The sequence below is a fragment of the Schistocerca nitens genome, chromosome 6, assembly GCF_023898315.1.
Source record: "Schistocerca nitens isolate TAMUIC-IGC-003100 chromosome 6, iqSchNite1.1, whole genome shotgun sequence".
Lineage (NCBI taxonomy): Eukaryota > Metazoa > Arthropoda > Insecta > Orthoptera > Acrididae > Schistocerca > Schistocerca nitens.
In genome coordinates, this window is record NC_064619.1 from 629,897,922 (window position 1) to 629,910,197 (window position 12,276).

The 12,276-nt window shown below is 46.4% G+C and overlaps 1 protein-coding gene across 2 annotated transcripts in view; it reads left to right on the forward strand.

The window, feature by feature from the left end:
* LOC126262993 (uncharacterized) overlaps positions 1 to 12,276 on the forward strand; it is a 128,935-nt gene that overhangs the window by 56,980 nt on the left and 59,679 nt on the right. For both annotated transcript variants that reach the window (XM_049959946.1, XM_049959947.1), the window contains exon 4: positions 3,602 to 3,729. In XM_049959946.1, the coding sequence (XP_049815903.1) occupies positions 3,602 to 3,729 (128 nt within the window). The remainder of the gene's footprint in view (positions 1 to 3,601; positions 3,730 to 12,276) is intronic.

A 12,276-nucleotide genomic window follows, 5' to 3' on the forward strand; every position in this document is an offset into this window, starting at 1 on the left:
TGCCAATGATGGTCGTATGCGTGTTTGGCGCCGTGCAGGTGAGCGCCACAATCAGGACTGCATACGACCGAGGCACACAGGGCCAACACCCGGCATCATGGTGTGGGGAGCGATCTCCGACACTGGCCGTACACCATTGGTGATCGTCGAGGGGACACTGAATAGTGCACGGTACATCCAAACCGTCATCGAACCCATCGTTCTACCATTCCTAGACCGGCAAGGGAACTTGCTGTTCCAACAGGACAATGCACGTCCGCATGTATCCCGTGCCACCCAACGTGCTCTAGAAGGTGTAAGTCAACTACCCTGGCCAGCAAGATCTCCGGATCTGTCCCCCATTGAGCATGTTTGGGACTGGATGAAGCGTCGTCTCACGCGGTCTGCACGTCCAGCACGAACGCTGGTCCAACTGAGGCGCCAGGTGGAAATGGCATGGCAAGCCGTTCCACAGGACTACATCCAGCATCTCTACGATCGTCTCCATGGGAGAATAGCAGCCTGCATTGCTGCGAAAGGTGGATATACACTGTACTAGTGCCGACATTGTGCATGCTCTGTTGCCTGTGTCTATGTGCCTGTGGTTCTGTCAGTGTGATCATGTGATGTATCTGACCCCAGGAATGTGTCAATAAAGTTTCCCCTTCCTGGGACAATGAATTCACGGTGTTCTTGTTTCAATTTCCAGGAGTGTATATATATGAGAAGAAATTGTGGCGTTATGCATCATTATTGCGCGAGTATGAATGCTATTAGATAAATTTATAATGCAGTTGTCTGCTGTTTCCAAAAGAATGTTAAATGGGAGAATTCTGGCCAGAGCAATTTCATGTTGTTCTTTTAACTTTCTGATTAGATCTGATTAAAATTGTGACAGCTGATGAAATTTTGACGAAAGATCGCCGACTGTGTGTTGCTTTAAATACAGTGATAGTGAAGTGCTATAAATGAGAGCAACAGCGCTAAACATTTCTGTTAAAATTCAAGGTGAACCCAAAGTTTCTTTAAATTTGTATACAAACATGAAAAAAAATTTTTCATCATATCGGTTCTGAGAGCTCCGGAAGCTGTACAGAAAATTGGAATAGAGATCAACATAAACATCATTTCCGCCCTTTTTATTGCTCATGCAAACCACACATTGCATGTTGTACCACCATACAGCAATACAATCCGAAAACAAAGGAAGTAGGTTACAGTACGCTTGTTCGCCCACTGCTTGAATACTGCTCAGCAGCGTGGGATCCGTACCAGATAGGGCTGATAGAAGAGATACAGAAGATCCAACGGAGAGCAGCGCGCTTCGTTACAGGATCATTTAGTAATCGCGAAAGCGTTACAGAGATGATAGATGAACTCCATTGGAAGACTCTGCAGGAGAGACACTCAGTAGCTCGGTACGGGCTTTTGTTAAAGTTTCGAGAACATACCTTCACCGAAGAGTCAAGCAGTATATTGCTCCCTCCTACGTATATCTCGCGAAGAGACCATGAGGATAAAATCAGAGAGATTAAAGCCCACACAGAAGCATACCGACAATCCTTCTTTCCACGAACAATACGAAACTGGAATAGAAGGGAGAACCGATAGAGGTACTCAAGGTAACCTCTGCCACACACCGTCAGGTAGCTTGCGGAGTATGGATGTAGATGTAGATGTAGATGTAGACCTTCAGCGGTGCAGAGGTGGTGGTCCAGTACCTCTAATACCCAGGAGCACGTCGTCTTGCACTGATGCATTCTTATATTCGTCGTGGCATACTATCCACAAGTTCATCGAGGCACTCTGTTGGTCCATACTGTCCCACGCCTCAACGGCGATTCGGCTTAGGTCCCTCAGAGTAGTTGGTGGGTCACGTCGTACATAAACAGACCTTTTCAATCTATCCCAGGCATATTCGATAGGTTTCATGTCTGGAGAAAATGCTGGCCACTCTAGTCGAGCGATGTCGTTATCCTGAAGGATGTCATTCACAAGATGTGCACGACGGGGGCGCGAATTGCCCATGAAGACGAATGCCTCGTCAATATGCTGCCGATATGGTTGCACTATCGGTCGGAGGATGGCATTCACGTGTCGTACGGCCGTTACGGCGCCTTCCATGACCACCAGCGGCGTACGTCGGCCTCACATAATGCCACCCCAAAACAGCAGGGAACCTCCACCTTGCTGCACTCGCTGGACAGTGCGTCTAAGGCGTTCAGCCTGACCGGACTGCCTCCAAACACGTCTCCGACGATTGTCTGGTTGAAGGCACATGCGACACTCATCGGTGAAGAGAAAGTGATGCCACTCCTGAGCGGTCTATTCGGCATGTTGTTGGGCCTATCTGAACCGCGCTGCATTGTGTCGTTGTTGCGAAGATCGACCTCGCCATAGACGTCGGGAGTGAAGTTGGGCATCATGCAGCCTATTGCGGATAGTTTAAGTCGTAACACGACGTCCTGTGGTTGCACGAAAAGCATTATTCAACATGGTGGCGTTACTGTCACGGTTCCTCCGAGCCATAATGCGTAGGTAGCCGTTATCTACTGCAGTACTAGGGCGCCTAGGGCGTTCTAGGACTACATGTCACTTATTGCGCGGCCCCTCCCTCGGGTTGGGTGCGTGTGTTGTTCTTAGCATAAGTTAGTTTAAGTACTGTGTATGTCTAGGGGCCAATGATTTCTGCTGTTTGGGTCCCATAGGAATTCACACATATTTGAACATTTTTACGTCATCTGGTGGTACAAAACAGCATTTCGTCAGGCCGTCTTCGGTTTCTGTTACTTCAATATATTCGTCACCAGAGCAATCTTCTATATCTGACCATTCTGGATCACTATCCGGTTCTGATGAAGCGCCATCTGTTTGAAATTTTTCTAACTTTTGTATTTTTTTGGTTCTAATAAAACCCCATGTCATTCCAAGCATGTGTGTCAATTTGTACCTCTCTATCTACATTATTCCGTGATTTATTCAGTTTTCAAATTTATACTGACTTTTTGATCACCCAGTAGTTAAGGCTAACCGGCCATGACCTTCTTCTTCTGTGCGGATGCACACGTATTGCCCGAACTCTTACGGGACCCGGTACGATTGTCTGCCGTGAGAGGGTCACTACGAATGTAGTGTGTCGACATTAAGTTCGGAATGTGGGTCTCACGGGGAGCGTTCAAGGGATAAACCCCTGCAGTCGCACTATCCTCTGTGCCATCGGTGGCTCAGACGGATAGAGCGTCTGCCATGTAAGCAGGAGATCCCGGGTTCGAGTTCCGGTCGGGGCACATATTTTCAACTGTCCCTGTTGATGTATATTAAAGCCTGTCGGCAGCTTTGGTTCTTGATTTAATTATCATTCCTACTAAAAATGCTCTTGCATAGGGATCAAATTTCGATCAGCACATCCCACAGGCACAGAACTACTAGTGTATGAGTTCAGTATTGTTCCGTAAAGGTGTCCTTGAAGTAAACCTCACCGTGTGTAACGACGAGGTTTCGAAAAGTAAATTCTACTTTCAAGCTGCCTGTAAGCTGTTGAAGGCAGAAAATCTTGTGGCACTGCAACAGAAATTTGTTCCACCGGATACTTCAGTAGCATGTCACGTGTCTTCTTTTGCAGAAGTCCCGGCTGTGTACTCAGTCTTCTTGGAACACCTGTCCAACTACTCTCGAGACGCTGCGCAGCTGCTTTCGCTCGGTGTGACGCGTGTGTCACAACTTTTCGTACCCCTCGCATTCGAACACATGGTAAGTGGTGCCTTTTTATCCTTTTTAGATATATTAGACGTTCGAGAGATGACAAAATAACACAAGCATGCTGATGTAAGTGGTCAATGCTCGGAGTCAGATTCACACAGTTGCTCTCTTCCACTATCAGACTGTGATGTTAATTTTGAGTCCTGACCCACCTCTGCAACAGTGATCCTGCTGCGGTTATTAGATGGAGAACGCAACTTCGGAACACATAACAAAAGAGAAGAGTGTCGTTCGTACTTTTTTTCTCGTATATTCTGGAAGTTTTCTTAAGAGGTCGGGAAACTTCCTATCGGGTCTAGATGTCCCTTACACACTGGGAAACTTCGTATCTGTTCCTGCTTTACAAGGCTTTTGGCTTCACATTTAGTGCAGGCAAGTCTGCATTCTACTGTCTCATATTTTATCTCACAATGTGTTAATTTTCTTCTTCGGAATCCGGTATTCCAAAGAGAAGTGGCGGGAGGGCGAGGTTTATACGAGCGTCACTCCAAAAGAAATGCACACAATTTTTTTAAAAATCCATCTTCTATTCAACATGTTTGAAAGTTTTAAAGTGTGTAGATACATCCTTTAGGAACAATATTTGCATTTCTCCACATAATTTCCATCCCTCTCAACTGCCTTACGCCATCTCGGAGCCAGCGCCTGTGTACCCGCACGGTAAAATTCTGGACCAACCTGCTGGAGCCACTGTTTGGCAGCGTGCACAAGGCAGTAATCATCTTCAAACCTGGTTCCACGAAGAGAGTCATTCAGTTTCCCAAAGAGATGATAGTCACATGGAGTCAGGCCAGGACTGTAAGGCAGATGTTTCAGTGTTGTCCATCCGAGTTTTGTGATCGCTTCCATGGTTTTTTGACTGACATGTGGCCGTGCATTGTCGTGCAACAGCAAAACATCCTGCTTTTGCCGATGTGATCTAACACGACTCAGTCGAGCTTGAAGTTTCTCCAGTGTCGTCACATATGCATCAGAATTAATGGTGGTTCCACTTGGCATTATGTCCACAAGCAAGAGTCCTTCGGAATCGAAAAACACCATAGCCATAACTTCTCCAGCAGAAGGTGTGGTTTTGAATTTTTTTTCTTGGGTGAATTTGCATGATGCCACTCCACTGATTGCCTCTTCGTCCCTGGTGAAAAATGATGGAGCCATGTTTCATCACCTGTCACAATTCTTCCAAGAAATTCATCTCCACCATTCTCGTACTGTTCCAAAAGTTCGCTGCATACCGGTTTTCTTGTTTCTTTGTGAGCCACTGTCAACATCTTGGGAACCCAGCTGGTACAAACCTTTTATAACTCCAATACTTTCAGTATTCTGCAAACAGTTCCTTCCCCTATTCCAACGTAGCGTGACAATTCGTTCACTGTGATGCGTCTGTCAGCAGTCACCAATTTGTTAACTCTCTGCACATTGCCTGGAGTGTGTGCAGTACGAGGCCTGCCTCTGCGAGGACAATCCTCAATAATGTCGTGCCCGCTTTCATCACGTAATGTGCTTGTCCACCGACTAACTGTACTGCGATCGACAGCAGCATCTCCACACACCTTTTTCAACCTCTTGTGGATGTTTCCCACTGTCTCGTTATCACAGCACAGGAATTCTATGACAGCACGTTGCTTCTGACGAACGTCAAGTGTAACAGCCATCTTGAAGACATGCTGTGACTGCGCCACTCACGGGAACAGGTTGAACTAAGTTTGAATACAAGCGGGAAGGATGTATCTACACACTGTAAAACACATGCAGAATGAAAACTGTAATTTTACAAAAATAGTGTGCATTTCTTTTGGAGTGAGCCTCGTATATTACATAGCCACCCTAATTACAGTAGTCAGTACAAACAGAGGAAGACATTCTTGTGTACTGGTATGGATGGTGTAAGGAATATTTCCATCCATCGTAGCTCTAACGAGGTTTTGTAACTTCATGTAAATTGAGCTGCCACTGACGATGCAAGGAGCAATTACGTTTTCTTTCAGCTGAATTGCCAAGAAATTGTGTAAATTCATTATGTACATATGACTTCCTGGTAGCAGACATTACATTGACATCAAATAACTCAGCACCTTATTGCTATGAAAAATTCTCCTTTGGAAAGAAGAGACTAACAATGAGTGGCTATAACTAAGGTGCAGCCACTCGTGGAGTTCCACTGTCGGCCAAAATTATCGTATGGCAGCGAAACTTGGTAGATATGCTAATGCGTTAATGAGGAACCGATTTATACTGATAAAAATTATTTACAATTATGACCACAAGGTGCAAATCGGTCAGCGACAGTATAATGAAGATCAAAATAATGACAAAGGTAAGAAGTAGGCGTATGCCCCTGAATTGGGCTGCAAATATCAAGAGGAGGAGGACTTTGAAGAAGAACTACAAAAGAAGTGGATACTCACAGCATAATAGTCATGGAAGACTTGAATGTTCATGTAGGGAGTGAAAGACAAAGATAAGAAAATGTACTGGTAGGAGGATGGAGAAGTAGAAATGAAGAAGGAAAGAGTGTTGGAATTCTGCAAGAGAAACGGTCTAGTGATAGGAGACTCATGGATTCGGAAGAAAGAGAGCCATAAAGTAATATGATATATCAGCAGTCGAGGCACGAAATCTCTGGTGTTTTACATTATACACTCCTGGAAATGGAAAAAAGAACACATTGACACCGGTGTGTCAGACCCACCATACTTGCTCCGGACACTGCGAGAGGGCTGTACAAGCAATGATCACACGCACGGCACAGCGGACACACCAGGAACCGCGGAGTTGGCCGTCGAATGGCACTAGCTGCGCAGCATTTGTGCACCGCCGCCGTCAGTGTCAGCCAGTTTGCCGTGGCATACGGAGCTCCATCGCAGTCTTTAACACTGGTAACATGCCGCGACAGCGTGGACGTGAACCGTATGTGCAGTTGACGGACTTTGAGCGAGGGCGTATAGTGGGCATGCGGGAGGCCGGGTGGACGTACCGCCGAATTGCTCAACACGTGGGGCGTGAGGTCTCCACAGTACATCGATGTTGTCGCCAGTGGTCGGCGGAAGGTGCACGTGCCCGTCGACCTGGGACCGGACCGCAGCGACGCACGGATGCACGCCAAGACCGTAGGATCCTACGCAGTGCCGTAGGGGACCGCACCGCCACTTCCCAGCAAATTAGGGACACTGTTGCTCCTGGGGTATCGGCGAGGACCATTCGCAACCGTCTCCATGAAGCTGGGCTACGGTCCCGCACACCGTTAGGCCGTCTTCCGCTCACGCCCCAACATCGTGCAGCCCGCCTCCAGTGGTGTCGCGACAGGCGTGAATGGAGGGACGAATGGAGACGTGTCGTCTTCAGCGATGAGAGTCGCTTCTGCCTTGGTGCCAATGATGGTCGTATGCGTGTTTGGCGCCGTGCAGGTGAGCGCCACAATCAGGACTGCATACGACCGAGGCACACAGGGCCAACACCCGGCATCATGGTGTGGGGAGCAATCTCCTACACTGGCTGTACACCACTGGTGATCGTCGAGGGGACACTGAATAGTGCACGGTACATCCAAACCGTCATCGAACCCATCGTTCTACCATTCCTAGACCGGCAAGGGAACTTGCTGTTCCAACAGGACAATGCACGTCCGCATGTATCCCGTGCCACCCAACGTGCTCTAGAAGGTGTAAGTCAACTACCCTGGCCAGCAAGATCTCCGGATCTGTCCCCCATTGAGCATGTTTGGGACTGGATGAAGCGTCGTCTCACGCGGTCTGCACGTCCGGCACGAACGCTGGTCCAACTGAGGCGCCAGGTGGAAATGGCATGGCAAGCCGTTCCACAGGACTACATCCAGCATCTCTACGATCGTCTCCATGGGAGAATAGCAGCCTGCATTGCTGCGAAAGGTGGATATACACTGTACTAGTGCCGACATTGTGCATGCTCTGTTGCCTGTGTCTATGTGCCTGTGGTTCTGTCAGTGTGATCATGTGATGTATCTGACCCCAGGAATGTGTCAATAAAGTTTCCCCTTCCTGGGACAATGAATTCACGGTGTTCTTATTTCAATTTCCAGGAGTGTATATGAGCGGGAAACGGAGAGGACTCAAACGAATGTAAAGATGCTATCATCTGAGGCATTCTATAGTGACCACCAGCTACTGGTGATGAGCGTGAGAATTATGAAGAAATGGAGGAAGACAGAGAACCACGAAAGGAGATTTAGTCTGTGGGAACTCGAGGAAAAGGAAGTCAAGGAAAAATACCACCAGATACTAAGGGAAAGGTTACCAAAAAATGAACCAGATACAGAGGAAGAGAAATGGGTACAGTTTAAAAGTGCTGCTGTAGCTGTGTGCGGAAGAACAGATGGCAGAAAACGGTGGAAGGAAAAATCATGGTGTCATGAAAGAGCCAAGGAGGTAGTAAGAAGGAAGAAAAAGCCCTACAGGCTGTGACTCCAAGAAAGGGTTGAATTAGTAAGAGGAGAATATAAGAGAAAGAAGAAAGGCAAATAAGACAGTGGCTGAGGAGAGAAGGAAGTGGTTGGAAAAATGGACAATGATGATAGAGGAAGGTAGGAAAGGGAGTAAGAACGTACTATATGGAATGGTCGAAAGTAAGAAGGGAGGTCTGAGCGAGCATGCAACAAGGATGGATAGAAACTGGGAAGAGGTTAATAACGAAGAGACACTTAAGATACTGTGGAAAGAGTACTCTAAGCACTTGCTGAATCTGAACAGGCTTCGAGATGATGATAGTATACTAATAGAGGTAGAAGCGAACTCTTGGAGGAGGGGTAGAGGGGAAGGATCTGACACGGAAATAAATTGAAATAGCACTGTGCAAGACGAAAGGAGAAAGGCACCAGTTATGGACGAAATAAATGTCGAAATGGTGAAGGCAGGGGGAGAGGTTGGGAAACAGTGGCTGTATTGTATGATGAGGGAGGTGTGGAATGAGAAGACTCCAGAAGATTGGAAGAGAACATTAACTGTCCTTATATTCAATAAAGGTAGTAGGAAGGATTGTAGGAACTACAGGAGAGACACACTGATACTAAATTCTGCCAAGGTATATGAAAAAATCCTGGAGAGCAGAATCCGTACAAGGGTCAAGAGCAAATTGAGAGAGGAACGGTATGGCTTCAGACCTGGAAGGTCAACTGTTGTCCTCCTATTTCCAGTGAGACAGGTCCAGGAGCACCACTATGGATCTGAGGAAGACCTTGTGATGGCCGAACTCGATATAGAAAATGTATCTGATACCATCTGTAGAAGAAAGGTCTGGGAAGCACAAGAAAAGAAGAAATCAGAAAAGAGACAACAAGCAAGGTGAAGGAGATGTAGTGTGGAGTCTGAGTAGTGTGAAAGTGGGAAATGAAAGGCGGAATGATTTCAGAAAGCAAGTGACGTGAAACAGGGCAGTGCAGTGTCACCTCTCCTCTTCATTGTGGTCTGGGATGAGATAACGACCAAGGTGGCAGCAAAAACTGGAGAAGATAAGGTAAAAGGAATGGGATTCACTAATGACTTGATGATCTGGAGAGAGAGGGAGGGGGAGATTCAGAAACAGCTGGATGCTTGGTAAGAAATTGTGAGACAATGTGGAATGAAATTTAATACGAACAACTGTGAGATTCTGGTTACTACTAGACAGTAACGTACACCATCTCGCAGAATAAGGATTAGAGGTCAACGATTCTACAAAGTGGCAAGTCTTAGGTACTTGGGAAGTGTGACAAAGGAAACTGGAAGAAATGAGAAAGAGATCAGCGGTTGCGGGATACAAGCAGAAACATTCCTGCGAAGTGTTAGGAGCCTGGTTTTAGAACAAAGACGTTGCACAAAAAAGCAAAGAAATAATACATACAAGTTACTACATCCCAATAGTGATCTACGCGTCTGAAACATGGGTAATGAAGGAAAAATATGAAATCCAATTACATGCATGTGAAATGAAGTTCCTCAGAAGTAGGATATGAGTAACAAGGAGAGATACGATGAGGAATGAAAGGGTAAGAGAAATAGCGGAAGGGGAACCCTTACAGAGCAGAACAGGAACATCAAATCTAAGTTGGTATGGGTATTCAAAGAGAACAAGAGGGTTCCTTAGAAAATAATTAAAGGGAGATGTGAAGAAAACGACTAAAAAGAAGACCAAGGGATAGAAGGCTGAAAGGTGCGAAGGAATGTGTTTAAAACAGAGGTGAGGACTGGATCGGAGTGAACACAGAAAGATGGTGAGAAAACAGGACTGGATAGTGAGGTTTATGTTCCAAACAGACCCAGCCTGAGGCTGGGAACCGTTCAGAATCATGATAATGGTGGTGATGAGGTGCAAATATGGCACTGTACACTGTTTATATGGCGGTATGGCATCCACGCTGTCATTAGACAAGCCATAACGTGAGTGAGCAGTGTGGATATCGAGATGAGAGCCCGTGCGATGTTAGTGAAACTGTTTTATGTGAACAGGGTCAATTACGTTGTTGCACTGAGATAGTATCGCCGACTGAAAGTATGAGGAGACACCCGATGTCATTAAATTGTGTAAAGAAGATGATAATAAAATTCTAAAATACGGGTGAGCTTGGTGTGGCACCTGGAAGAGGAAGGTGCACTGTGCCAGTGGAAGTTCCTGACGAGTTATCTGTCCTTGTAACTGACCATGCAGCACGTGGTGCTGGTGCTCTTGCAGAGTCACGAGAACTGTCAACAGTATGGGAAGTTTTGTGGTCTGTTTTCCATACAGGATCCAGACGGTGCAGCAACTGGACTCTTATGATCCGTATCAACGTTCTGAATTTACTCTTCCGTTTCTGGAATGGGTCGACGTTGATGACATGTGGCCGGGCAATATTTTGTGGCGTAACGATGTACATCTTACATTACAGCTTGCAATGAATGCACAGAAATGCCGAATTTGGGTTACTGTTTAAACGCATGTTTTGCACGAAGAGCCATTGCACTCGCCAAATGTGACTGTATGATGTGGATTCACAAGGATCTTTATTCTTCGTTAGTTCTTGTCTGAGGAGAGTACACCCAGAGCGCCTGTCAGGTGTACTGTGGCATCTGCACATTATCGAGACGCGCTTCTACAGCATGTGATTCCTGGTTTGGAAGAGCTCAACTGTGTGGAAAATATTGTTCTCATGCGAGGTGGAGCTACACCTCATGTCGCCGGCCATATAAAAGATCTGCTTAACACAACCTTCCACGAACGTGTAATCTACAGAGGTTTTTCACATGCATCGTCTGCAAGATTACCGGATCTGAATCCGTGTGAGCTTTAGCTCTGGGGATGTCTAGAAGGATGCGCTTACAAAGGACAAAGTTCAGCCTCAACCTTATCTGAAGGACAGTACACAGGAACGCGTCACACAGATTCCACACGAACAGCTGCGAGCAACTGTTGATCACGTCGTTTTACGGATGTAACATCTCCTCACCTCTTGTGCTCATATGGAATAAACTGTGTAAGCGGCGGTTAATAATAAAATCAATATTACGCTTTTCTCACTTCTTTGATCTTTTCTCCCGTCGCCCCGTTCCTTATCCATTACATATGGAAACATTCCTATCCCCCTTTCTTGCATTCACAGTGCCAGTTTGAAACTGGTGGCGAAAATTGGAACTACTTTGTTCCAGCCTAAATTTGTTCCACATTAACACTTAAAAAATGTGTACCAAGTTTCAAAAAATGGTTCAAATGGCTCTAAGCACTATGGGACTTAACATCTGAGGTCATAGGTCCCCTAGAACTTAGAACTACTTAAACCTAACTAAACAAAGGACATCACACATATCCATGCCCGACGCAGGATTCGAACCTGCGACCGTAGCAGCAGCGCGGTTCCGGTCTGAAGCGCCTAGAACCGCTCGGCCACAGCGCCCGGCGTACCAAATTTCGCTGCCATACTATAATTACCGCGCACACCGGTCCCCAGTAAGTAGCTGCCCTTTAATTGTAACAACAGGGAATATTCTCTTAAGCCTGATGAGAAAGCATGTGAAAGTTGATTACGTCTACGAGCATAAGCACAATTTGCTTGGCAGAATACCATGACACAGTTGATGCACACAGTTAATACAGTCACATGAATGTTCAGAGTTACTCAACCAGCAGGGAGCTAGACAAAAGTGAAGTCCACGATGTCCAGACTCAGAGCTACTGTATTCCACTGGTAGAAGCTGGCAAGGTGAAAGTTCCATGTAACTGAACACACAAGAGAATGAATGTTCTGAACTGCAGGCGCATGGTTGTAACTGGTCAATGGTCATGGGATTCCATCAGGTGTTGTGATGTGCACTCTGCAGTTATGGCTTCTTCCACAACTGCCGCTTGCTGTGACTGTTTGCAGATCGCAGCGTCACCATTGGTGAGAGCTGTAAGTAGGAGTCGATCTACGATGCCTGTGATACCTCCATCTTACTGTCAGAGTCGGTTAGGCATCCTTCTCCATCCTGAGATGACGAATAGGAGTAGAAACGATCTTGCTTGCACCGGCACTGCCTTGGACACTATACACTGTTGTTAGAGCGGGGTCTGGGTGCA